The 27,407-nt window shown below is 43.8% G+C and overlaps 1 protein-coding gene across 1 annotated transcript in view; it reads left to right on the forward strand.

Moving 5' to 3' along the window:
- Positions 1 to 27,407, forward strand: part of TMEM145 (transmembrane protein 145) — a 73,573-nt gene that overhangs the window by 44,193 nt on the left and 1,973 nt on the right. The window contains 10 exon segments of the mRNA XM_018554794.1: positions 1,533 to 1,592; positions 3,120 to 3,204; positions 7,938 to 8,009; positions 15,154 to 15,222; positions 17,229 to 17,323; positions 17,446 to 17,504; positions 18,054 to 18,147; positions 20,331 to 20,503; positions 21,835 to 21,955; positions 25,573 to 25,764. Of these exon segments, the coding sequence (XP_018410296.1) occupies positions 1,533 to 1,592; positions 3,120 to 3,204; positions 7,938 to 8,009; positions 15,154 to 15,222; positions 17,229 to 17,323; positions 17,446 to 17,504; positions 18,054 to 18,147; positions 20,331 to 20,503; positions 21,835 to 21,955; positions 25,573 to 25,764 (1,020 nt within the window).

Raw genomic sequence — 27,407 nt, forward strand, 5'->3', positions numbered from 1 at the left:
TGGGGGCATTGTACTGATTCAGGTGAAACTGACTGCATTGATTCTCTTGTCTGTGGGTGTCCCGCTTGGGGAGGAGCAGTCAGTCAGGGAGGATGGAAAACCTTTCACGATTAGCAATGTTTGTATTCAGATGGGGCCTGTACTGCAGACAAATGTCCTAAAGTAATCATGTCCCTAGTCTAAACAGTTTAAACTTAGCGTATGAAGAAAAACGTTAGGGCGAAAAACACATCAGATCAATTAGCAGGAGTGGAAACTTTATACTCTACAGTTTTTCTTGTAAAACTTAGTTTTGACTCCCACCACCACTTTCTTAGGCTTAGGGCCCCTAAGGCTGCCAATCCCATAAATGGCCAATAGCCAAGCTCACAGTATGGCATGGGGTGGGGTTATCTTGACTTTTACAGGTAAAGTCAAGAATTGAATTTAATGTGCTTTTATTTCTGGATCTTCTGATAATTTTGATAATTTTCTTTGATGGAAACTTTTTCTTATGTATTTTATCATCATTTGCTCAGTTTGATTTGTCCAGGTTTGTGACAGATATAGACGGCCTCACCCTTTAGAAGGATTGGATGCCCCCTGCATCTTCCTGCCCCACTTTATCTTTCCAGTGTACGCCTATATCTTTGAAAGTTTGTCTAAACACCAGAACAAAATTTGAATATATTGCAGCTTCAGCTTATCAGTCTATAGACGTGATGGCTGCATTAGTTTTGTTTTTTCAGACTCTTTATCCTATTATTTTAACCTGGTGGTTGCCAGTAACACACTTCCCTCCTAAGATGGCAATGCTCACTTACTGTGTATCTATGGAGGAGCAGCATTGTCACCTTAGGGCAAGACTACAGAACACTTCTGCCTCTCCTCTTTTCTATAACATGTGCGATGTGGAGTTTAATAATAATGACAACTGATAACACTCAGTAGAGGCAGATTCCACTTGAAGTTATTAGCTAATAAGATATCTGCCAGGTGAACGGGTATTTGTTTGCACTTATTGAACAGATATACTAAAACAGGGGCAGCACAGTGGCGTAGTGGTTAGCGCTTCTGCCTTGCAGCAACGGGTGTCCCTGGTTTAAATCCCAGCCAGGTCACTATCTGTAAGGAGTTTGCATGTTCTCCTTGTGCTTGCATGGGTTTCCTCCAGTTACTCATGTTTCCTTCCACACTCCAAAGACATGCTGGTAGGTTAATTGGCTCCTCTCTAAGTTGGCCCTATATGTATGCATGTGTGATAGGGACCTTAGATTGTAAGCTCCTTGAGGGTAGGGACTGATGTGAATATGCAGCTATGTAAAGTGCTGCCTAAATTGTCGGCGCTATATAAATACCTGTATTAAATAAATAAAACCATTTAAAATGTTATATTTAGCCGACCAAATACAAGACGTTTAGATGTTGTAAAGTTGCTCTTCCATTGCTCTTCCAGTTGCTCTTCCATTGCTCATCCATGCTGTGTTGTAGGTGTTGGATAAATCCTATTTTCTAGATTGACTCTATACCCCCTTTTGGTCTTCTTCCTTCAGGTGACAAAAGAAAATGGGCAGAACTACTTGAGCTGCAACAGTGGGAGAAGCTTCCGATCTGTCCGTGAGAGATGGTGGTACATAGCGCTCAGCAAGTGTGGGGTGAGAATTTATGGACATCACCTAGGGACAGGAAAAGTTTACTTTGGTGTCTTAGATTTTGGTGTTGGTGGGTTGCATCACTTGCCTGCTTTAACGTAAACCTTGATCTGTACTTACCTTCCCTGGGCTGCCCTGATCTATATCAAACTGGTCTGCCACCAGACTGTCCAAAAAATATTCAGCACTTGACACCCAAACTGCCAATCCACAATGCAGCTTGTGTGCCCCCTTGGCCAGCCACCAGGCAAGAGGACCATTATGTGGGAAAGGGGGACAATTCAACTTTCAATCTGAACATCAAGTTATCTAACGCAGGAATCTTGGAAGGTCTAAGGGCAGATAGTGTAGCCTAGCCTATGGGCTACTTTGATCCATTTTAAAGGATAACTGTACTTTTGTACAGTTATCCTTTAAATGTCTCCACCCCAACCTCCCCAAGTCTTACACTGTAAATGCTCCTTGAAATATTGTGTGTGTGGGCCGCTGAAGACGCACAACCTTATCGCCGAAATAATTCCAGCCAGGCACTGCTTTCTCCCCCCATCTTTGAAAGAATCCTGAAATAACACCTATGGAAAGGCCATCTACCATTGAGTCAAATCATAAGTGGCCTTTACATAGAAATGAATGGCAATCCTTCAATGCTTGTGAAGAACTAAAGCCCATTCAGAAGACTTTTGTTAAGGAGGCTTAGTGGTTCCCAACAGACCAAACAGTGAATATCTCAAAGGAACGGGGGACTTGGGGGGTTGCTGTGTCTGTGTGTGTGGAGGGGTAATAAAGTATAACTATAATAAAATGACAGTTATCTTTTAAAGATGCTCTACGCAGATATAAACCACCACTACTGAATATGTATGCTTTAAAAGATCATTATATATTGTGCCTGAATCTGGCTTTCCGTATTGCACAGTACTGTCAGTCTAAGGGCCCATTCACACCACATCCAGATCATCTCCAGACCAGACCAGATTGTTTCCAGACCCAAAATGCATCCTAATGTATCCCTATGCTATATCTGGCCCCTGTTCACACCAGTGCAGTCCATCCCAGACCAGACCAGAAAATTACTGCATGTCTCATTTTGTCTGGTCTAGAATGCACTGGAACTGCGGGCAGGTTCACACCATTTTCCGGAACAGATCTGGTCCAGAAAATGGTGTGAACCAGCCCACAGTTTCAGTGCATTCCAGACCAGACAAAATGAGACATGCAGTATTTTTCTGGTCTGGTCTGGAATGGACTGTACTGGTGTGAACATAGGCCAGAAATAGCATAGGGATACATTAGGATGCATTTTGGGTCCATAAGCAATCTGGCCTGGTCTGGAGATGATCTGGATGTGGTGTGAATGGGCCCTAAAACTGGAAGCTTGCTGACAGGTGGAGTGTGAGAATAGTGCAGAGAGTTTTATTTTCATTCCTATTGCTTCCTACCCCCTGTACTGATTTTATATCCAATTTCTAACACTGTCACTCTCTGCAGGGAGATGGTCTGCAGTTGGAGTATGAGATGACACTGACAAATGGAAAATCCTTCTGGACGAGACACTTCTCCGCAGATGAGTTTGGTCAGTATAACCATTTACAATACCTCTCTTTGTGCCTTGGAGTGTTTACTTCCTTGAAGGTTAGGAACTGGCATTGATGAACAGGCTGCTGTTTGGGACATAAACTGACCATTTGATCAATGTCAAAATATTAACATTTACTAATTAAAAATAAATCATATTTTTGATTTCTTTCTTTATAGTTTAAAGCGGACCTTGCACTAAAATAGTCAGGTCTACTTATTTACTAAGGGTTATCTTCCCCGTCCCAAAATACTGCACCAAAATGATGGTGGGAATAAAAAGTTTTTTGCAAATACCCTCATTTCTCCATAGTCATGGACATCACCATCCTTCAGACAAGACACAGAGGAATGCTGGCTAACCCAAATCCCAACATAAGACGCTGATGCTCCTTTGCTGGAGCATCGTGTTGTATGATATGGTTTTCTCAGCGTTTTCCCGGGATCTTGCAGAAAGGTGGTGATGTTACCTCCTGCAGTACAGTAGCCAGGGGAAAGGTAAGTATATTTACTAACTTTTCCCCCCAAAGATTTTTTTTACATTTTATTGTAGCATTTTAGCAAAGGGGAGGGAGGCCTTAGTAAATAAGCAGTCCTTGTTAAAGATTACTTTAGTTAAAAATAAAAATCACCAGGGTTGCAGCAGTTGCGACTGTGACTGGGCCCTGCCGCTCCACTGCTGTCCTGAAATCATTAGTCTGTATTGTTTTAGAAAAACTATCACATGACAATAAAAAATGTATCAGTACTTGTAACTGTGAGTACTTGGACAAGCATCGGTCCCACCTCAACCTAACCACTGAACAATCACTTTCTCAAAGAATTCATCCCCACACAGCTACCTCCTCATGTATCACTTGCCCCTCCCTTTTAGATTGTAAGCCCTAGGGGTCAGGGCCCTCCTTACCATCTTGTCTTGAATTGTATTGTGATTATAATGTCTTCCTTATATTGTAAAGCGCTGCGCAAACTGTTAACGCTATATAAATCCTGTATAATAATAATGTATACTGTATATATAAAATCCAAGGATGCTAATCTGTCATTACAACTGGCAGTAGCAAGCCGTGAGATCACGGCTGGCTCCGCCCAGCTGTCATTTCCGGGAGAACGGTAGGCTGTTCGCCCCGCATCAGGTGTCACTTCGGCTGCTGTACGGACTATTGTGAATAGCCCGTACAGCAGCCCTTCGGTTCAACTGTACCGAAGAGCTCCGGCGGACGAAGAGAGCCGAAGGATCAGCAGAAGCTACGGCTGTATCCTTCGGCTCAATAGTGAATAACCCCCTTAGTGCTGGTGCAGATTTACTTTGACTCTGAGTTAGCTGTGATGTTTCTGGAACGGCACCTGACTAGCGATCCGTTCATGTGTGTCCCAGCAACTGCCATCATTTAGAAGTACGCTGTCATGGTGACAGACAGCGCGCGGTGCAGCGAGCCAAACCAAACAGCGACATGCATAGTTATATAGCTGAGGCAGCCAGATCGTTTCATGCTGTGTTACTCAGATAGCTCACTGTGGACACAGATCATCGTAGTGGAACGAGAAGGACCGTATATGTTTGTTTTCATTACTCCAGCGGTGGCCAAGCAGAGAGATTCCAGGGGCCCCTGATAGAGCGCCCCTCATAAGAGACGAATATGATACTATGCTTTGTTATGCTTATTAATAAAGAAACTCGGGAAGAATATTTTCTCCACTTTAAAATGATCCACCAGGAATTAAATCTCCCCAAGTAGGGCCTGTGCTGATAGGCTTTTGTTCGCTTTCATAACTGCTTCTCTCAATGGCAACTGCAGGTCAAATTCTGAATGACCTCAAGAAAAGCTTCTCAAACTTTTGTCAAAAGCAAGCAAAATCAACACAGCCCAAAGTCTGTCATCACTGGCCCTTTATGTTGTTGTAATAGTGCTTACTCAGGGAGAGGTGTTTGTGCTGTTATTCCTGTATTCTCTCCCTGTCAAAGTAGATGTGCCCATATTTAGAGTCCAATGAGAGTGCCAAACAAGACAGTATGAAAGTCCACAAATGTTTAATAATAATGAGTTCATAAAAATGGCAACACAGTAAAGCCAAAATGTTTAGCGGGTTCAAAGACCTCCCCCTTCTTCGGGGCTATAAAAACATATGTACACACTGTATGTATTCCTAAATTAGTTAATTACAATTGGGGTATAACAAACGGTGTAAATCAATTTTTTAAATCATCCGTATACAACTATCATCATTTTCAATCATAAAAACTTATGTAGACTAATGTACGAAAAGATACATTAGGAATGGAGGAGAAACATCCAGTTGTAACCAATGATACAGATTACAAACATCAAGTAATATTTAGAAATGGATACACATAAAATAAACATGGAGGATGAAAGTAATATCCCTTTTAAAATAATTATAATTTTAACCCCTCGCCGCCCGCCCATCGTAAAAATACAGGTGGACAGCGGATGCTTGGCTGACTTTTTTTTCTGATCGTGCGTGCCCCCTACAGCCGGCCGATCGCGTGTATAACCTTGCATTGTGCGGGCCCCCCCCCCTCTGCTGCCGCTGCTGGTTGTCCAGGGCACCGCTATCCCGCCTGCGGTACCCGGGACCGAAACCACCGAAACAGCGGCTCTTTGTACTGAGAAGAAGGAGAGATCAGCATTCCCCACCGCTGATTTCTCCTCCTTCTCTCTCTAAAGGCGGATGTCTATTACATCACTTCCGCTTTTAGCTGTCATTTCTCTGGCTGCTATAGTTAGAGAAGAAGCTGATGAAGCAGATCTCTGCTTCGTCAGCTTCTTTGGGGGTCGCCAGGTGACAATAGGGGTCTTAGAGACCCCTGATGTCTCCATAAAGAGGACCTGTCATTGTTTTTTTTTGCTATCACATAGGGGGATTTTTAGCCCCCTATGTAATAGCAATCAAGTTAAGTGTAAAAAAAAATAAAAAAAATGAAAGTCTCGTATGAAACAAAAGTAAAAAACACCCAAGAAAGCTTTAAGCCCCCCGCGTGCATGCACTTATAAATGTAAATATGCGGCGGGTGCACCTACTTGTGAAAACAACGATTACGCCGCACATGTTACATATCGCCGCAAACGTCGCAGTGAGAACAATCATTTTATCATTAATCACTGATAACACTAAACTGATGAGCAATAAAAGCTTTTAAAGCGTCGCCTGTGGCCAATTTTAGGCGTGGTAGTTTTGCAAACACACGCAATTTTAAAGCTTGACATGTTTGGTGTCTATTTAACCGACATGATGCCGTCTTTTATATTTTACCAAACAATTGGGTGCTGATAAATGTTTTATAACATAACGTAGGGAAAACAGTTTTTTTTTTTCAATTTAGGGTACTTTTTTCATTATATAGTAAAAAATAAAAACCCCAGTGGTGATTAAATACCACCAAAAAAAAGCTCTATCTGTCCCCAAAAAATGGTATAAAATTCATTTCAGTACAGCGTTACATGTACATTTTATATTTCAGTATTTAATATTTAGTATTTGCTACTAGCTGGTAGTGAGATTCAACCTAGAACAGCAGATTTTTTAGGCTTTTTCTACTCTGCTGTGAAACAAACCAATGTAGCAGGAGAAATCAGATTACACAGACTGATTAATGGCTTAGAGGAGGGACATACCCCACAACCCCCTCCTTCTCTTATAGCTGAGATTACATTTTATGTGTGTTAGTCAGCTATACGTAGGCTGCCAAATAGCATTATCACATACCTGGTAGAGGGCCGAGTAGTTGAGGAGGCTTCATTTGCAACTCTTGTCCCGCACCCCTGAGAGTGGAGACAGGGAGTGAGAGGACAGAGAGCAGCACCGGTGCCAGGGGGGTGTAGGGCACTGTGCCTGGTTTGCAAGGAAGCAGAGAGTAGGCAAGGATACAGCCAGCGGTCAGTGTGGAACACTGCAGGAGCAGGACGAAGTCAGGCAGGCCATTGTCAACACCGATCGGGCAGTGAAGTACAAGAAGAGCAGGCAGAGGAGTAGTTCAGGAACAAGCAGAGGTCAGGGGCAGGCAGCAATCAGTGTAGCCAATGGAGATCCAGGTCAAGGCAGCAGAACACAGGAACAGGCAGAATACAGGAACACACACACAAACTGAAAGACCATTCAGCAATGATCCAAAGAACAGGCAGGTTTAAATAGAGCCATCTATCAAGGAGAGTTGTGTCATATCCTGTACGCATCGTTAGAGCGTCTTTGCGCTTATGTTGTATTGCGTGCGCATGCGTATTAGCGCATGATTCCTGCAATTGCGGAATACAGGACCACGCACATGCGCAGTATCACCCAAACGGCCGGGTATAGTCTTACAAGCATACTGGCACAGCTGGAGATTTGTATTACAAGGCTCAGTATGCTTTGTAAGGTGAACATCACAGAGCCAATCTGCGCTAAATGTTTGTTTGTATTTTATACAAAAATGTAAAGCAGATGGAAATTAATTGAATGGACTTTCTTATTGCTGGTCATAAGACAGTCTGGTGCATTGTAAAAAAAAAAAAGCACGGCAAATCTGTGCTTTTTTTTCTTCAATTTAGGGATTCCCTATAGTCCCCTTTAAATTGTTTATAAGGTTGTATAGAAGGGTAATCTTTTGCTTGCAGAAATCACTTTGCTACTGTGAGGTCCCTGAAGAAGCCATTGTTATAACAGTATTGTTCATAAATGAAAGTGTTCCTGGTCCAGTGTAATAATGCTTCTCTGTCCTTTGATATGTAGGGATCCTGGAGACGGATATCACCTTCCTCCTCATCTTCGTCCTCATCCTTCTCCTGTCCTGTTATTTTGGCTGTGAGTATATTGGATTGGTGTATTGTGTGTTCTACCTCCTGGATGTGGTGTGAAGGCCGGTTACAGAGCCGGCGGATCGTTTGTATAGCGTGCTGGTATGTGCGCCCCCCCCCTCCTCCGCGGCCCCCCCTCCCGCTGGTCCTGAGCTCAGCTGTGCCTGGTGCGAGCCCGTGACCAGCATGGTGGCTCTGTGACAGGGGATCAGCAGGTAGGTGCCAAAATTTAAAACAGGCAGCGATGCCTGTTTACATACAAGTGATCCGCCGGCTATACATGTTACATATCGCCGCGAACATCGCAGTGAGAGCAATCATTCTAGGGCCATCAATCACTGATAACACTAAACTGATGAGTGGCAAAAGCTTTTAAAGCGTCGCCTATGGTCAATTTTGGGTATGGTATTTTTTTGCAATTTCACGGGTGCACGCATTTTAAAGATTTACATGTTTGGTGTCTATGTACCCGACGTGACCCCGACTTTTATATTTTACCAAAAAATTGGGTAATAATAATTGTTTCCTAACATATTGTAAAAAAAACCTTTTTTTTTTTCAAAAGTTTTAGTAATTTTTCCTTAATATAGTAAAAATAAAAACCCCAGTGGTGCTTATATACCACCAAAAGAAAACTCTATCTGTCCCCAGAAAATTGTATAAAATGTATTTCAGTACAGCGTTGCATGTCGGAATAAATGTCAAAGTACCGCAGCGCTGAATACTGAAAAATGGCGGGGACAGGAAGGGTGTATAAACACCCCGGTCAGCAAGTGGTTAATAATAAACCAACAAACAAATAAACATCGCCAAGCAAAGTATTTCTTTACATTTTTGCCCAAGCGCTTACAGTCATCATGCTTCCAACCAGCTGGCTCAAATTCCCTCAGCTCTGCTACCCTGAACTTCCTGTCCAGTACAAGATCACAAGGGACAAAGCAGTCCCCAGCAGTTGTCCATTTACTAGCGTGGAGAAGGGAGGAAGTAGGATCGCGAAGCAGGGGACCTGCTGAGCTTATGTGTTTGTGGAGACACACCCAGCTTACTAGCACACACAAGTAGGGCTCCATAGGACCCTGCAAGGGAAAGCAGCTACTTTAAACCAGGTTATCAGGACTAGTGCTCAGGGGACCAGCTGATTCTAAAACCTTTAAACATCAAGGAGCAGCTTCCATTGTAAAGCTGGCCATACACCTTACAATTATCTGCAGATTTACTGTGGTCAGATGGAAAAGGTGCAACAGATTACTCCATCTACACTTAACTGTGTGGATGGAGTAATCTCCACCTGGGCCAATCTGTTCCACTTTTTCCATCTGACCACAGAAAATCTGCAGATAAATTGTAAGGTGTGTGGGCACCTTTAGTCATTTCATCAGCATTTGAAATAGCTTAAACAAATGTTGACTTTTTATCACTTTAAACTCCAACACCTGCACTACTGATCACCATCACTGAATTTGGGTGGACCTAATCTTGGATCAGATCATACCAGTGACGTGCCATGCCTTCTGTGCTGGGTGAGGCATCGCCCAGCCCACTGAAGCTCCGCCCTGTCCCTCCAAAGCTCCACCCCGTCCAACCGAAGCCCCACCCTCAGCTCAGTAACCAAGCTGTGTGGGGAGAAGGAAGAGAGGAGACAGGGAGGAGCCTCCTTTCCCGTCACTTGCTTGTCACTGGTGAGGCATCGAGATCGATGTCCTCATTGTTTTTTTTTTATTGGACAGCTTGGACCAATGGCACTTTGCCATTGGTCCAAGCCATCCACAAAGCTCACACCTCTAACACAGAGTAGAGGCTGTGACAGCTCTTACCTCACTAAGTTTGATTACACCAGCAGTGGGGAAGCCTGCTGCTATGTAACCTAACTACTTGTCAAAAGCCGGATGCAGTGTTGCCTGTAATTAAGAGGCAGTTCTCCATCCAGCACAGGTTACACAGCGGGGAGGTTTTCCCTGATAGAAGCCGATCTGAATGGGTAAAAAGCTGTCAGCTTCACACTTGAAGCTGACACCTTTTTTCTTTATAATACTAGGTGAGGCTCTGCTTCACCTGCCTCTCCTGACCGCACGCCCCTGGATCATACGGTCTGAGGTGGCTATTGTAGGTCTTGGACATGGCTGGACATTATTGGAACAACCAAGACTGTTGAGGCTCTGGGAGTCAAATTCTGATGTTGCTCCCAAACTGTGTGTCCAAATCCAGATATCAGATATAATGGCTTTTTTTTTCTCTATCACAACTGAATGCGGCTTTTCTGAGTTCTCCTTCAAGAAAACAGATATCCGCTTTCAGATCCTCCATGCAGAAAACAAAGTTCTTTTCTTGAGCCTCCATCTCCCCTATGAGCCTCCAATGACTTAGGAAGACAAATACTTGTAGACTGAAGGGGTGTTATTGCAGCGTGCCGGCAGTTTATTATGGAAATCCCAGGTTTGTCCTACACGTAGAGCACTTGTGAGCCAGATTTATCTCCATGACTTTGATGATATGGATGCACTTAGAAGTCTTTCCTATTTACATGTAAATGAAGGTAAGGGTCAATCGAGTGTTGTCTCTCTGCAGGGAGATTTCCTCCATTATTTGTCCTCTTCCTACAATAACCAATGCATGTCTCGCAGTCTGTTCACAGGATTAAAGACGGAGCGCAGTATTATCTATTAGAGGGCATATCAGATGTGCCCATGTAGAGCAAAACCACAGGCTCACTTTAATTCCAATCTTATACGGTATCTACATTTACCCCAGGGGAGGACAACTCTCACCCTCCAGCTGTGCTTTAACTACAAATCCCAGCATGCCCGTGGAAGTCTTGCCTGTAACTGTCAATCTTGAAATGCCTCATGGGAATTGTAGATCCACAACAGCTAGAGGGCCGTAGTTGCCCTCTCCTGACTTACCCCTTGCCCTCCCTGCCAATGTGTTTGCACATGGAAGCCAGTGACATACTTGGTCCTTTTGGCATGGGGTCTAGGTGACGTAGGCCTTGTTCAGACAGGCGACAAGGGGGGCAGTTAAAGCAGACGGTTGATCCACATTTTTCATTCCCTGGCCACCCACCTAGAAGGTACAATAGCAGGTGCTGAACCCTGTATATATGCCATGGGAGCAATGCTTTGCCTTGCGGCCATGGCAAATTTTAAACAGCATGACACAATCGCATCAATTGCAATGAATGATACTACACTGCAACCGTGCAGTATTGCAATAAAAAAAAAACATTGGGATGAAAGAAAAAAAATGGTATTCAGGAGGTGGCAGTATCACCTCTTGAACTCTGGGCAGCCACTGCTCAGCCTTTGTCAGTTTTAGATTTCCATCCACTGTATGTCCTCATTGCAGAGATTTCTCTTCACTTCCTGTTCCAGAGACGCATCATGAAGTGAGTGGACAGCTCCCAAAGTGAGAGGAATTCCCACTTTTGACAGAAGTCAATGGATCGGGATGATATGCCGACTTGTCGTGTTACCTTGACAACCAGTGGCGTAACTATAGCCATAGCAGCCCCATTAGGTTGTTGAGGCAAATTAAACCTAGAACATGTGAAGATAACATAGTACTGTATCCTTAGGGGTTGGAGTGGTTGCAGTTGACGGCGACTCTAATCCCATGTAAAGTCTACAGTGTAGAGACGACTTCAGATGCACAGAGGAGGAGTCTTTGAGATTTTGGCATCATTGCTCACAGCTCAGAGAGAGGTCGTCAAGATGGGCCTCCATCACATTTTTCCTATGGGGCCCCGTGATCTGTAGTTACGGCCCTGTTGACAACCATAAAGTTTCTGAAATTCCCGCTACTTTTTGTCGTGGTGGCAATGGTCATTGACCCATATAGTCAGGAAGGATCTCCCCATCAGCATTAAAAACCTGATGGATGTTCTAAGAATGTTCTGATGAGTTAAGCTTTAATGCTGCAGGACAGACAGACAATGCCAATGTTATAAAGCAAAGATTAGAGATTAAGATTAAAGATTAAGCCCTCATTCACATGAGTAACAGCCGGCCCGTACAGATCCGTGCTGCGTGCACGGCCGTATCGGGCCGCTCCCGGGAAGGACAGGTGCTGCATGTGATTATGCGCAGCAGCCTGTTCTCCTCTATGGGAGTACGTGGCCGTACGCCGCCCTACGCTCACCCGAACTCCAGGTCCGTGCGGGTGTTCATACTCGTACGCTGAGAGGATGGATCCTGTCTGTGTCAGAGCAGGGACACCCGCACCCGTACAGACGTGCAGTACGGCTGAGCGAACTTCCATAGAGAAGAACAGGCTGCTGCGTATAATCACACGCCTGTCCTTCCTGGGAGCTGCCCGATACAGCCGTGCACGCAGCAGGGATCTGTACTGGCCGGCTCTAAGCAGTGGGAATGAGGGCTTAAGCTGAACTCTGGGTGCAAACACTTTTATTTAAATATATTTAGCAATAGCCACAACGGACATAAATCCACTTGGATGCAAAGAATTTTAAAACCTAGATATTACCTTGTAAAATTAGCCTGTGCAGAGAGCAGAGCTGTGGGAGGGTCCCAGAAGGTCTGCCCAATACAGGCTGCCTGCAGAAAACTACAGGAGGGGCAGAGACTAGTCACCTTGCACAAGGAGAGAGAGCAGCAGGGACCGGTCTTTATTACAAGAAGCTCCACCTACTGCAGGCTGTCTGCAGAATGCTACAGGAAGGGGCGGAGACAAGACCAGCCACCATGCACAAGGAGAGAGAGCAGCAGTGAGTGGTCTTTTTTACAGAAGGGGCAGAGACAAGACCAGTCACCCTGCACAAGGAGAGAGAGCAGCAGTGAGCGGTCTTTATTACAGGAAGCGCCAAGTCTCACACTGGATGACTGCACAGATCTTGAAGAAATACACCAAGATTCCCAGAAGAATACACACGACTCTTGTATGAGGGCAATATTTGTTTATTCTGAAATTCAGCTTATATGCATTGTCTGTAGTAAATAAATAGCAGAAGTGCTACAGCCCATAGTGGCATAGCTTGGTCATCATAAAAAATCCCAGTTGCTGAAAGAAAACCCACAAACACCTCAGATCTGAATCAGATCTACGTTTGTTTGGCTTTTGTCTTCCGATGCATTGTTGAAAGGAAAAGTCAGGTACTTTAATGTTGTTGCGGGAGCGTGTTGTGAATATAAACAGCTGCTGCTGGAAAATTATGTGAAACCTTCAGTGCCCGGACTTCTGCAGCTCACAGTCACAACTAATCAACAGAATGATGAAATACACATAACCTGCCTACAACAACGGGAACAACAAGTATTCATTTACTTAGTGCCAACAGATTGCACAGTTTTGGAAAATATTTATAAAGCAGTGAATCTGAAATTTAGCAAACGTCCTCTGAAGGTGAATCTTCCAGGTGCATGCCTTTTCATTTGCAGCGATTGATTCTCCACCAGAGAATGTTCACTGCTTTAAAAAGAGACCCCGTCATAGTGCAGGCTGGAGGCTTCGTTGACAAAAATTAAAATGCGTTCAGCCTGCAGATCAACACTGCCACCTCCTGACAGCAGCATTCCTCGAGAGTTCAAATGTCAGATACAGTTGATTTATTATAAATAATATAAAATGAATGTAAAAAAAATAGAAAAAACATTAAAACCACGTTTTTATACATTTATGCATATTTGATAACCTGGGATATATATACATATACAGTAGATACACTATATTGCCAAAAGTATTGGGACACCCCTCCAAATCATTGGAAGTGCCATTAAAGTTCATGTGAGTGCAAAGGCAGGCGTCCCAATACGTTTGGCAATATAGTGTATGTATATATATATATATATTATTTTTTTGAAAGTAAAGCACTGTACCAAATAAAAGCCCTAAATAGGCTTACAAAATATAAAATGTATGTTTAAAAATAATACATGCTAATGCTGCTAAATTTGGCCTGGTCATCAAGGTATCATTGACCCCCTGGCCCTGGTCTCAAAAGGGTTTAGGTAGAGATCTATTTAGAAATGAAATTCAGCATGGAACTTTAGATTATGGCAAATATTATTATTACTATTAGTATTAGGAAGAAGACTTTATTGCCAGTGTATAAAAACATATAAAAAACATTTTCATTTGGATTCCCTGAATGGTGCTAAATAATAAACACAATTACACAATAATAAAAACTGATGTACACATTAATAATAATTAAACATATGTGAAAAAAAAAGAAGTTCATATTATTAAAAAAATAACCAATTCCTCTTAATTATGTAGTGATTAATTCAGCCATTATTAAAGCACTGACAATGGTAATCTGGATACAGCAGCACAAAGTCCCAACCTGATCATTTCAGGTCACCTCATGCATGATAACAGTGCAGATGTCACTCAAAAAGAGAACTTAATATAGTAATCAGAACGAATTTTAAAAACATAACATAACACATAAGCTCAAGCAAGAGGCAGTATCATTGGCATAAAGCAGGGGTGGGGAACCTCTGGCCCTCCAGCTGGGGTGAAACTACAAATCACAAGATGCATCTGTCTCTGGGAGTCATGCCTAAGGCTGTGAGAATCTTGCAATGCCTCATGGGACTTGTAGTTTCATCCCAGCTGGAGGGCAGGAGGTTCCCCACCCCTGGCATAAAGGATCGCACAAAACTCTGGCAGCCATATTCATTGCATGATTTCCTCTCACTTCCTGTTTTGGCGACACCGTGTGTGTGATACTTACTTTACCTTACTTCTTTTTTACCTCTTTTCTGTTCTCTCATCCTATTTTTCCTCCCCTCAGCTTCCAATAAGACTTTACACAGGGTATTTAGGATAATTAGGTCAGCACTAGAAATTATATTTTTTTATGGACTGACCGATGGGTGTCAGCCCTGCCCAGTTTTCTTTTGCTAAAATTCTCAACCACTGCCACTATCTCCATCTCCAAACCATAGGTACTAATAGACTTGCAGTCCAAGACCAGAACTAGGAGGGCTAAATGGACTCTTTGATATAACACAGGCAGAGGACTCGGGACAGCTGTGAATTTCTAACAAGTTTGCCAGGTGGTTCCTTGCTATTATAACAAAATTCTATAGACCAGAATGGAGCAAATAAGAGAAGTTGATTGTTGGGGTGTACATACACTCTAAAAACTAAAAATCTAATTATTATTTTTTGTCTCCTCATTTTTGGAACAGATATATTGCGAGGAAGACAGCTTCTGCACACCACATACAAGATGTTCATGGCAGCAGCTGGAGTAGAAGGTGAGTTGTGTTCATTTCCTAGGGGTATGAGCCTAGGTATCTGGGGGCCACCATTGGAGTAACCACTGTCTCCATTTCTACCTCTTCTGACTCCCACCTTCTGGATTGGACCTCTCTGTCCACAAACCTGCTGTGGCCAACTCGGCTGAGCTGATGTTGATGTTTTTTCTTTCAGTTGCTCATATCATGGGCCTGACATGTGACTGTTCTGTACTCTTTGTAAAATCTTTGCATACATAGTTACAGAGTTGGTAAGGTTACAAAAAAATCACAGGTCCATCTAGTTCAATCTATATACAGTATGTATGTATGTATGTATGTATGTATGTATGTGTAAATGTTGCATGTTGCTTTGAACTTCCACACCTATGTATATTTTTCCCCATAACCCTGTATATTTGTGTCCATGCCCCTGTATATTTGTGTCCATGCCCCTGAATATTTTTGCCCATACCATTGTATATTGTTGTCTATACTCATGTATATTTTTTGCATATCCCTGTATATTTTTGCCCATTCCCCTGTGTATTTTTGTTCCTACCCGTGTATTTTTGTCTATACCCCTGTGTATTTTTGTTCATACCCCTGTGTATTTTTGTTCCTACCACTGTGTATTTTTGTCTATACCCCTGTGTATTTCTGTTCATGCCCCTGTACATTTTTTATCCATACCCCTGTATATTTATGTCCATACCTCTGTATATATTTTTGCCCATACCCCTGTGTATTTATTAGGGATGCAGCGATACCCGTATTTCGGTATTGAGTACGAGTACCGATAATTTATTTTCGGTACTCAGCATCCTCATGTCTATACACTTTGTATTAGGGATGCACCTATACCGGTTTTTTGGTATCGAGTACGAGTACCGATATTTTTCCCCCCTTGACTTGCCGATACCGAATGCCAATACCGGAAGTCCCATTAAGGAAGCAGGGAAGCTGTCCCCATGCTTCTCGTTACTGGGTGACGAGAAAGCATTGAGCTAGTTTTCTGGCCAATCAGGAAGCCGGGCGCCGTGTAATGATGCAGCGCCCTGCTCCTTGATTGGCCGGGAAGCCGGCTCCATGCTCCCTTGTATGAGGTGACAAGGGAGCATGAAACCGGCTTCCCGGCCAATCAGAAAGCTGGGAGCCGCGTCATTACATGCTGCCCGGCTTCCTGAGTGGCCGGGAAGCCGGCTCCATGCTCCCTTGTCACTTGTGTAATGACTTGCTGCACGGCTTCCTGATACGGGAAGTATCGGGCTAGGGATCAAAGCCTTTGGGCGAGTACGAGTACTCGCCCAAATACTCGGCATCGGCACTGATACCGATACTAGTATCAGTGCATATCTATTATTTATGTCAATACCCCTGTATATTTTATAAACTGAGATATTCATCCAAATATGTTTGAAGTTATCTACTCTCTCAGCTGATACCACTAATTGTGGAACTTCTTTGGAATACATATGGCTGACCGGACGGTGACACCTTTTATTCTCAACCAAAAAAAAGGATTTTTGCCTTTACCATAAAACCTGTTTCCTCCAGCTGCCCCATGTCTTGTGGTCTTGTCACCATTACACATTTCCTCATGTCCCAGGCTTCCACCCTCATGTTCTGCTTTTTTATTCAGGAGAAAATATTAGATGTTATCAAGTACGTCAGACAAACAGCTAAATCCACAATTTAAATATACATGTGTACTGTTTTACTTGCCAAATAACTTGTAATTCCACTCAGCCATTCTTGTGATTTGCAGACATCTGCCACGCTGCACAGCCAGAAGACACACACATTAACTGATAGCATTGCAGTCCCTTTTGTTACCTCTACCCCTCCAGCCTACTTACTGGACAGTGATTAAGCATGGCCACCTCTGTCCAGTTAGGTAGGTGATCCGGGCTGCACCAGGATGTTGTACAATGTGTATGTGAATCACAAGACTGGCAGAGCACAATTATAAATAGATACCCACACAAATATCAAACCAAATATATAATAGTGTCTGTCTCTCCTAGTCCTCAGCCTGGTGTTCTTCTGTATATACTGGGGTCAGTATGCACAGGATGGAGTGGGCAGCCCCAGCATCAAAATACTAGGTCAGTTCAATAGTGTGGATGCATGTATATGTGTAATTTGTAGTATATATAGCATGTACGGGTGTAATTTGTAGTATATATAGCATGTAGGGGTGTAATTTGTAGTATATATGACATGTATGGTTGTAATTTGTAGTATATATGGCATGTATGGGTGTAATTTGTAATCCTTGGAAAAGGATTTACCGTGACAAGGTATACAGACCACCTGACAGCATGATAGGTCACAGCACAGTTTATCACCGCCGCCACTACTCACAGTACAGGACCATATTAACCACCTTAGTCCCGGAGCAGTTTTGTAATTTTTACACACACATACTACAATCTGGATTTTTGGATAGAAAACGACTTTAAACCCCAAACAATTATATGTTTTCTGAAAGCAGAGGCCCCTGTAGAATAAAAAAAATGGTCCTCAGCCTGGTGCATTTTTTTTATGTCGCACAAAATTTGCACAAATGTTTATCAAATCGATATTTTCAGGAAGAAAAAAAAATACTAAAATGAATTTTAGTATACACACACTCAATTAAACACAACATTTTTGGTAAAATATAAAAGATGGGGTTCACATAGAATGAACATTCAAAGAGATTCACAGAGTGATTGGCTCTCGAAACTGTTAACATATAGACCCGGATGTCTCAATGCTAAGCTCAAGTTACTTACTGTCCACTCCATACGTCACCAGCTTGCGCTGTATTCTGCCTCTTGTCACTTTTTTTGACTTTGTCATTGCAGGGGTCGAATCAGCCACCTTGGATCTATTAAGCTGTCAGTTTACATGACGCTGTACACGGTTACACACACAGTGCTGTTTATACATGAGGCTCAGGTAAGAATCCTTAAACTCATACAGTCCAATCCTAAATTATCAGCAGCCAATATACTTTTAGTGCTGCGTCAGCAAAATTTGTAAGGCTAGTAGAGTGACCTTGTCATCATAAAAGAAGGTCAGCCTTGTAAAAAAAAGTCCCATTTATACTTACCTTTTCCGGCCACCCGTATCTAGAAATGCCGTAGGGTCACTGCTCCGTGACTGCTGCAGCTATTCAACCCTTCTGGATCGGTTGAATACCAGTTCCTCCTGCCACGTGAATCGATTCCTTCCAATGTTGTGTACATGATGTAGCGCTGTAGGATCCAGTAGGAGGAACCACTGCATACGTGTGGTAGTTGAAGGTATTCAGACACCGGCTGCTGGAAAGGTAAGCATAGATGGGCTTCATTTCCAGGGCTGGTCTTCTTATATAAGTGACCCCACTATGGTGGCCACTTTAAAATTGAACTCATGGCAAACATCCAAATACACAGTTGAGGCGAGGTTCACACCTGGGCGATCTGTGACCGTCCAGCCATCGTGCATGAAACCGCACGGATGGTTGCACGTTCGTGGAATCGCACACCACCGCCAATTGTGCTGGCGGTGCCATTATTTTCTAATGGCACCCCAGAGGCCCTAGGCAGATTGCGTGTTTTCCGCCGTGATATCAACTTTGCAATCGCGGTTTCAAAAATAGTGCGGCGCGTGTCACCTTGCATGTACCTTTTTTTAGCAATTGCTGCGTGGATGTAACCACATTATAATCAATGGTGCCGCGCGGCAACCACTGTGTGCACCCGCGAGTGGCGTAACAACCGGGGGGGGTGGGCGCCGGGCGCCGGGCAGTGACAAGCGGCGAATGAAAGATATATGGGCTGCAGCGGTGTGGAATCCCGGGCGGTAAGTTGCTTTCTACATTTAGTCCTGCTCTGCACAAGCAGGACAAAATGTAGTGTTAGGAAGCCGATTGTTTGTTTTTACAAGTGAACTCGGCGATGTCTCTTTGCTGGTTCCATCCTCCCCCTGCCGCCGAGTCTCTTTCCTCACACTGGCCGATGCCGGTAACAGAGGGGCAGGGTTAAAAGTAACCCTTCCGCTCCGTGTAAACAGTGAGAGGGGAGAGCAGTCTTCCACTCTCAGCTGTCATAGGAGTGTCATGGAGGTGACAGGCTCAATAAAGAGAACCTGTAACCTCCAAATGCTATCACACAGGGGCTTGTTAGCTACTGTGTGATAGCGATAAATATAACCAGTTGATTGGCAGGCTCCTTCCCTACAGGCCACTGGCACCCGCACAAGATTGTGCGGTCCCGGGAAGCGCCGAAGTTCGCACCAACCCCGAAATACAGGTCTACCACACAGCACAGCCAGCCTAGTAACCAGATTTTTCTCTACTGCAAGAATGCAACACAAATAGGTCACCTCCCTGCCTCCACATTGTGATTGGGCAATGAAAGAGCAGCAAGAGACTGATAAGGTCATCTCTTTGCTACCTTCACCTGGCTGCAAATATCAATGCAGGGCACCCAACCTGGTCCAAGGCTGAAATTAATATGTATACGAGGTGCATATAATATACATTTAACTATTTGTTTTAATTAATGCATTAATTTTTGTTTTATTTTTAATACCTGAATGAGCTTTGACTTTAGAGACCCTGCAATAAAGGAAACCTGCGGCAGTATTAGGGGCATGTCAGAGGGGCCATTTATTTGCAGTTTCATATTGGCGACAAGCTTGCAAGTGACAGTAATTCTGCATTCAGCTCTATGGCTTAGCTACAGATCGCTGAAGGAGAGCAATTAGTGACGCAAAAGTAATGATGTATCACGAGTTTGTAGCTGCAAAAAGTTGCTTATAGGTGAAAAATCGGCAACAACTATGTAAATTGCGGTAAATTGCTGCCATTAGAGATTTGTAGCAGTGAGAAAACTCCACTACAAAATTGCCCCTCTGACATGACCCCTAAAATATATGGTGCCCTGATGAAGACGGGGCACAGGGAATGTGCATGGGCCATATTTCTCTATGACTCTGGCACAATTCCGCCCCCATTGCTGTACCCTATATTTTTTGCATTACACAGGGGGGCCATATATAAAAAATGTAAGTTTTGTTTTCATGTTGATGGTGGTGTTATTCAGAAACCTGTTTTTGGGTTCTTACTTGTCTTTGTACTTGTGTGTTGCTCCCAGTTCTTTGACCCAGCTCAGGTCCTCTACACATACGAGTCCCCTGCTGGCTATGGGAACATCGCTCTACAGTTTCTGGCCTACATATGGTTCTGCTATGCCGTGCTGGTGACCCTCAAACATTTCCCAGAAAAACAGGCCTTCTATGTGCCCTTCTTTGCAGCCTATACATTGTGGTGAGTATGAAAGTGAACAGGGGAACCCGGGGTAGACTTATATCTTGATATACAATCACAGGGATCCCAACCTGAAAAAAGTAATTTAAGGGAGGTGCCCTTCTCATTTCAGAGAGGTGCCCTCTACACCCCCTGAAATGACGGCAGATAGCAAGGAAGCAATTGCTTCCCGCACTATCTGCTTTTTTTTTAGCATTCTGACAGCTGCTGCTGTCAGAATGCTGCCGTCAGAATAAAAAACAAAACGAAAAACCTCGGCGTAGGAATGAATAGCTAGATTGCTATGGGCTATTTCAATTTGCAATCGTGCCACCAGTACTAAAGGGAAGCTGAAGAAGCATTATTTCAGCAAACGCTTAGGGGTCTATTTATAAACAATTCACAGAGCCATTCGCCCTGTGATTCTCTGTGAATGTTTGTTCTGTGTGAATAGAGGCAAAACCGAACATTTAAATCAGAATCCCCACATTAGAGTCCTCCCTTCACATCAGAAGCCCCTGTTCACAGCAGATTCCTTGCTTCACATCAGAATCCCCCCTTTCACATTAGAGTCCTCCCTTCACATCAGAACCCCTTTTGCATTAGAGTCCCCCCCCCCTTCATATCAGAAGCCACTGTTCATATCAGACTCCTCGTTGCACATCAGAACCCCGACCCCTTCGCATCAGTGCCCCCCTTTATCAGGAACCCCCCCTTCCACATCAAGAGCCCCCTTCACATGAAAGCCCCTTCCTCTCACATCAGTGTACCCCCCCTTCACATCAAAGTCCTCAGTCCCCCCTTCACACGAGGGTCCTACCATCACGGTACGGTGGTGCGATAGGGGGCTGCGGCATCAGTTATTATTCTTCTGCACCATGGAATTGCATGGCTCTGTAAAAAAAATTCAAGGCACCCCTGAGGAAGGCAGAAGGCACCAGCACCCAGGTTGAGAAAGACTGATCTATATTACTATTACAGTATAGTGCAGAGAAGAGTGACATGTAGCAATCCACGGCAACCAGTTCCCATTGGCTCCTCATGAGTTTGAAGCAGCCGAAACAAGGGAAGAGGATTCTAATTGGTTGCAGTCGGGTTTCTGCAGCGTGCACATTGCTGGGGTAATACATTTGTTGTTCAGTTTACTATATATAACCCTATATAATATAATCCTGCCTGACGAGGTCCAGATATGGTAACTGAAAGGACTAGATTCCATATTTCACCTAGGTATGAGCCGATTCTGGCCGGACTTTTTATTACTGCGCCACGACCAGGTCACGCTGTTTTGCATTAATTTCCGGCACAAGAGACGACGTATAAAAAGCACCATCATTCATATTTGTTGGCAGGTTCTTCGCCGTCCCTGTCATGGCTCTGATTGCAAACTTTGGGATTCCAAAGTGGGCCCGTGAGAAGATCGTCAACGGTATACAGCTTGGAATCCATCTATATGCTCACGCCGTTTTCCTGGTGAGTTGAAGACCTGCCATTGCATGAGAAGGCTTTGCTCAGAATCCACAAAACAGAAACAAGTTAGAGTAGTCACACACACAGGGGTATCTCAGCTACGTCTTTCATCTGTTTCCTCTCGTTTCAAACATAGGAAGATACCCGTAGCACTATAATGGTTTTCCTTACTGCCTGTACACTATATAACATTAACATACAGCAGGGCTCAAAATTTCAGGTCCTAAGCTACTAGCCAGGCCTTCAAAGTTACTCGCCACCAGTTGCCCTGCATAACACAAACAAACACACACAGGGCACAACGCGCATACAGCATAACACACATACAGCCACAGCACAACGCACAGGGCATTACACATACAGCCACAGCACAATGCACAGAGCATTAAACATACACATTTCATCTGAAATTAATTTTTAGTCTTCGCACATGTCTAATAATATGCGTGTGGGGGGGAGCAGTTTTCACTTTTTTAAAATATTTTTTTACATTTTTTATTTTTTTTATTATAATTTTTTATTTTTATTTTATGATTTATTTTTTTACTGTTGGGGGGGCTTTGGGGAAATATTAGGGGTCCAAACAGACCCCTGACATTTCCCTTTTAAAATAGAAAAGAAATTGAGGACACCAAATCCTCAATTTCTTTTTCAGCAGCCTCAGCACTCAGTGAATGGGAAGCTCTCAGTACAGAGGCTTCCCATTCATTCAGACACTGATAGTAAAATATTTACTATCAGCTGTTTCTGAATGGGGAGGAGCCTCTGTACTGAGTGTTTCTCCCCATTGAGAAATTCATGAATGAACAGGCTGTGATGTGAATCACAGCCTGTTCATTCATAACTGGGGACACATAATACTATGTGTCCCCAGTTATTTACAAACACTGGAGTGATCAGACGATCGCTCCAGTGTTTGTCCTTCTCACATGGAGGATCGGTAAATATCACTGATATTTACCGATCTCCCGCTCTGCCACGCACAGAGCCGCCGTCATCCTGAAACTGACAGGATGACAGCGGCTCCGATCTCCAACCCGCTCGGCCATCCTGACAGCTGCCGGTGCAGGTTCTCAACCCCTCACTGCTCCGCCATCCTGACAGCAGGCAGCGCTCCCTCCTGCGCCCCCCTGCTTAGACGGACGGACGAGGGAGCGATGTCATCAGGTCGGTGAACAGGAGGGAAGCCGCCCCGAGGAGGCTTCATTGCCACTCGCCCCCACGCAATTTTCACTCGCAAATTGCGAGTGGGGCAAGTGGAAATTTTGAGCCCTGACATACAGCATGCTTCTGCTTCAGCATTTGTTTCAGTGAACATTGTAATCTGCTGCAAAAGATTTGAAACAAAATACCTATTGTAACGCCATGTCCTGATATTGTAAATGACATTTTGTAGGATTCTGTAATCGTCAGGAACAAATGTGTATTGAAAGAAATAACAGCTGATTAAACAGAGAATAAGTCAAGAATCAGCATTTGTACAAAAATGAATCTCTAGTCTTGCAATGCTACAATAGTGCAGCCTTACCTCTCAGGGATTGCTGGTTGTGATGTTATTAACTTGTATTCTTTCCCTGTTAGAACAAAAATGTAACTGCCAGGCTGTGAGGTCCCCATGGAGGCTGACCGGTCTCCTGCCTGGGCTCAGAGCTGGTAACTGTAACACTTTTCCAGGCTGCCAGAGCATTGTAAGTCTTTAAAGAAGAACTCCAGGAATGTGTTTTTTATCAGCCCTTGCAGTGGGACTACCACCCCACTGCAAGGGTTAAGTGCTCCTTTTTGCGTAAGTTCAAAAATAATAACAAAGTTATACTCACCCGAAGCTAAGTGCCCGGCCAGCTGTCACAGCACTTCCTCCAGCCTGTCTTCTCCTCCACTGCAGCACTGGAGTCTTCCTCAGCGTCCTCATGTCTATACAGAGTGGGGAATTTATCAGAGCTGGAGTAGACAAAATCTGCAGCTGATTTGCACTGCAACCAATCAGCTTATCTCAAATTTTCAAATCTTACCTGAGCAAGCTGAAGAGAGATGCTGATTGGTTGCCATGGGCAACTGCTCTGCTCAGCTTTGATAAATTCCCGCCACTGTGTATAGACGTGATGATTTACAGGACTTTAGACCGCATTAGCGGAGGGGAATAGAGGCTTGAAGGACCAGTATAAGAGCTCAGAGCATCGGGTGAGTATAACATTTCTTTAAACAAAAACAGGCAGTTAACCTTTGCAGTTCCGGGGTAGCCCCATTGCAAGGGTTAATAAAACATTTCCTGGAGTTCTTCTTTAAATTAACAAGACCTTTAGTTTTCTTTCATGTAATCCTGATAGCACCTTCCTATAATGACAGTTATTAAAGGGTCTATTCACAAAGCTGTCAAAGGATCCAGCCGTATCTTCGGCTGATCCTTCGGCTACCTTCTATGGCTTCTAGGGTCTATTCACTTTAGCCTGTACAGCAACCGAAGGCAGCAGAGCAGCTCAACCGAGCCGAAGGCATTTTCTTCGGCTCGACTGAGCCGAAGTGTCAGCCGAAGCGGGGTGAATGGGCAGCCGAATGCTGGCCTTTCAGCCCGCAAATGACAGCTAGGCGAAGCCAGCCGTGATCCCAATTGTAATGACAGATCAGCGTCCCTAAAAGACCTGGGGACGTTGAACTGTCATTAAACAATAACAAATGGGCGGAGCCGGCCTTGACGTCATGGCCGGCTTCGCCTAGTTGTTTTTCATTGGCCGGGACCTGCTAGAAGACTAGAAGGCCCGTGACTGTCACTTCTAGCTCCGCCCAATTTTTTTTCTTTTTCACATAATCCTTTTTTAAAATGTATTATTTATTTACATTTTTAAAACATTTTTTTCAACTTTTGTTTTTTTTTTCCTACTTTTTTCACTATTTGCTATTCTGCTCGGTACCACAGAGCAGAATAGCCTAGCCGAATGCCGCTCGGCATCATTCGGCTATTCATTCACTGCCGTTTGGCCCCTATACGAATAGGGGCGCACGGCAGTGAGTGAACTGCCGGAGCTTCGGCTCAGCCGATCCAGAGTCGAAGTCCTTCTGCACTTAAGCTTGGCTGACCGAAGTGCAGCCGAAGGCAGCCGATGTACGGCTAAAACCAGTCTTAGTGAGCCGAAGTGAATAGCCGAACGTTGTTCACTTCGGCTGGGTTATTCACTCGGCTGCCTTCTGCATCTTTGTGAATAACCCTCTAAATGTCTGTAATCATAACTGAGCTCAGGCAGAAGATAGGACAGCTTTGCTGCCTGGTGCATCTGCTTTGACAGGGAGAGAATACAAGTAAATAATGAAAAATCAAGTTGTGCTTCAAAAAGTTACAAATGCTAGGTGGTGACAGGTTCTTTAAACAAACCAAAACAACTTTTTCGATTTTTAAGTGTTTGTGACAGAAATAACATCTACATTCACACAGTCTTAGTTTTATTTAACCGTTTTTTAAACTTGTATGCTTTTTTTCCCCCCTATATTTTTTACATTCTACTTTCCCATGTAGAATTTAGCCTTATCTCTCAGGGATTGCTGGTTGTGATGTTATTAACTTGTTTTAATAAAACTTTTATGCTTTTTTCCCCCCTATATTTTTTAAATTCTACTTTCCCATGTATCAGATAATCACCAGACCCTCTGCAGCCAATAAGAACTTCCCCTACCATGTGCGAACCTCTCAGATTGGCATAATGGAGCAAAACACGGAGAAGTTTCCCCACCACGTCTACGGAAATGTCACCTTTATCAGTGACTCTGTTCCTAACGTCACTGAACTTTTCTCTATTTCCAACAGCAATGGGAGTGCTGCAGTGGTAAAAAAAAAATCATTTATTTATATAGTTTATTTTCACGTATGCTCTTTATTATTGATTTGCATTGTCTGCCAGCCACCAGGTTAGGGGTACAGAAAAATACAAAACACTGCCTCTGCTCAACTGAAATCCTAAGCAGTGTTCTCAGCCCCGTCTGAGTCACTTCCCACTGGACTATACAACGCCTCCTCCTCTCCATCTCTATAACATAAGAAAGAGAAGTACTGTTGTCCAGCAAGGGAGAACTCAGGCAAGGCTGACAACACTGCTTGGGGTTTTAGTACAGCAGAGGCAGTGTTGTCAGTTCAAACAGGACGTTAGGAACTCATTGGATTTCTGGCAGAATCAGCAGGTATTTTTCTGTCCTTGCAGTGTTTTTAAAGTGTATTTCCACTTTTGCAGTCAGATTTGAAAAGCCCACTACAGTATATGTTTGTTATGTGCTCCCGTTCACACAGCATACCTAAAAATATTGTAAAAATATATTTATTTCCTTTTCTTTGGTGAAGGTCTTTGTGCAGATTCCAGGCTGCTCTGAGCAGTTTGATAGTGACAGTAGAGGGACAGACTGAGCTTCCTCTCATTAACATACAATGCTTCTAAGGCTTCATTCACACAGCTCAGAGCTGGCCTGTACAGATCCAAGGGGCGTGCACGGCCGTATCGGCCCGGCTCCCGGGAAGGACAGGTGCTGCGTGTGATTGTACGCAGCAGCATGTTCTTCTGTATGGGAGTACGCGGCCGTACACTCGCCCGAACTGCACATCCGTTCGTGCATGGACACCCGCACAAATGTGCAGTTCGGGTGAGCATACAGCGGCTTACGGCTGCATACTCCCATAGAGAAGAACAGGCTGATGAGTACAATCACACGCAGCACCTGTCCTTCCCGGGAATGGTCCGATACGGCCATGTACGCCGCACGGATCTGTATTGGCCGACTCTAAGCAGTGGGAATGAGGCCTAACTCTTTAACCCTTTGTTAGGACAGACCTAACAAAGGGTTAGTTTGCAACTGATAATGAGATGTGCCAGAACAGCACCCACAGGGTTAAAGAGAGTGTACATAACTTCACATTGCCCCCTCCATAACATTACATAGAGGAGAAGCTAGGTAGGCATTTTAAGCAAATAAAAAGCCCTTAAAATAGAAGCAATTTGTAAAGATTTTAAGTTCTGCTATGAGAATCAGAACATATAACAAACATAAAATAAGTGTTCTCCTAATTTGGCTGCAAAAGTGGAAATACACTTTAAAGAGACACAACAGGGGGAAATGTGCATGTATTGCAGAGATATACGGCATGTTTTTTTACCCATACACTTTGAAAAAAAGGGTCTCCTTTAATGTGAACCTACAAGGCACCATTTTATTTGAAATTGGGCAAGTTAGGTTAATCTCGTGTGTTTGGGTACTTTTATAGCACCCCGTCCTTTTCAGGAACATTTATAGCAGCATTTCTTTAAATGGAGATTTAACGCAATTCATGACTTGCTGCTGTTGTTGGAGCGGTTCCCGATACATCTATGGAGACAAGCCGGAAAAGCAGCTACATACACAGGGACAGTTTCAGTTGTCTTTAGGAGACGACTGCTATAGACTTAAAACTGTCTCTTTGGGTTCACATGGAGGGGGCGGCAGT

Source organism: Nanorana parkeri, unplaced genomic scaffold (assembly GCF_000935625.1).
Source record: "Nanorana parkeri isolate BGI_ZX_2015 unplaced genomic scaffold, ASM93562v1 scaffold173, whole genome shotgun sequence".
Classification (NCBI taxonomy): domain Eukaryota; kingdom Metazoa; phylum Chordata; class Amphibia; order Anura; family Dicroglossidae; genus Nanorana; species Nanorana parkeri.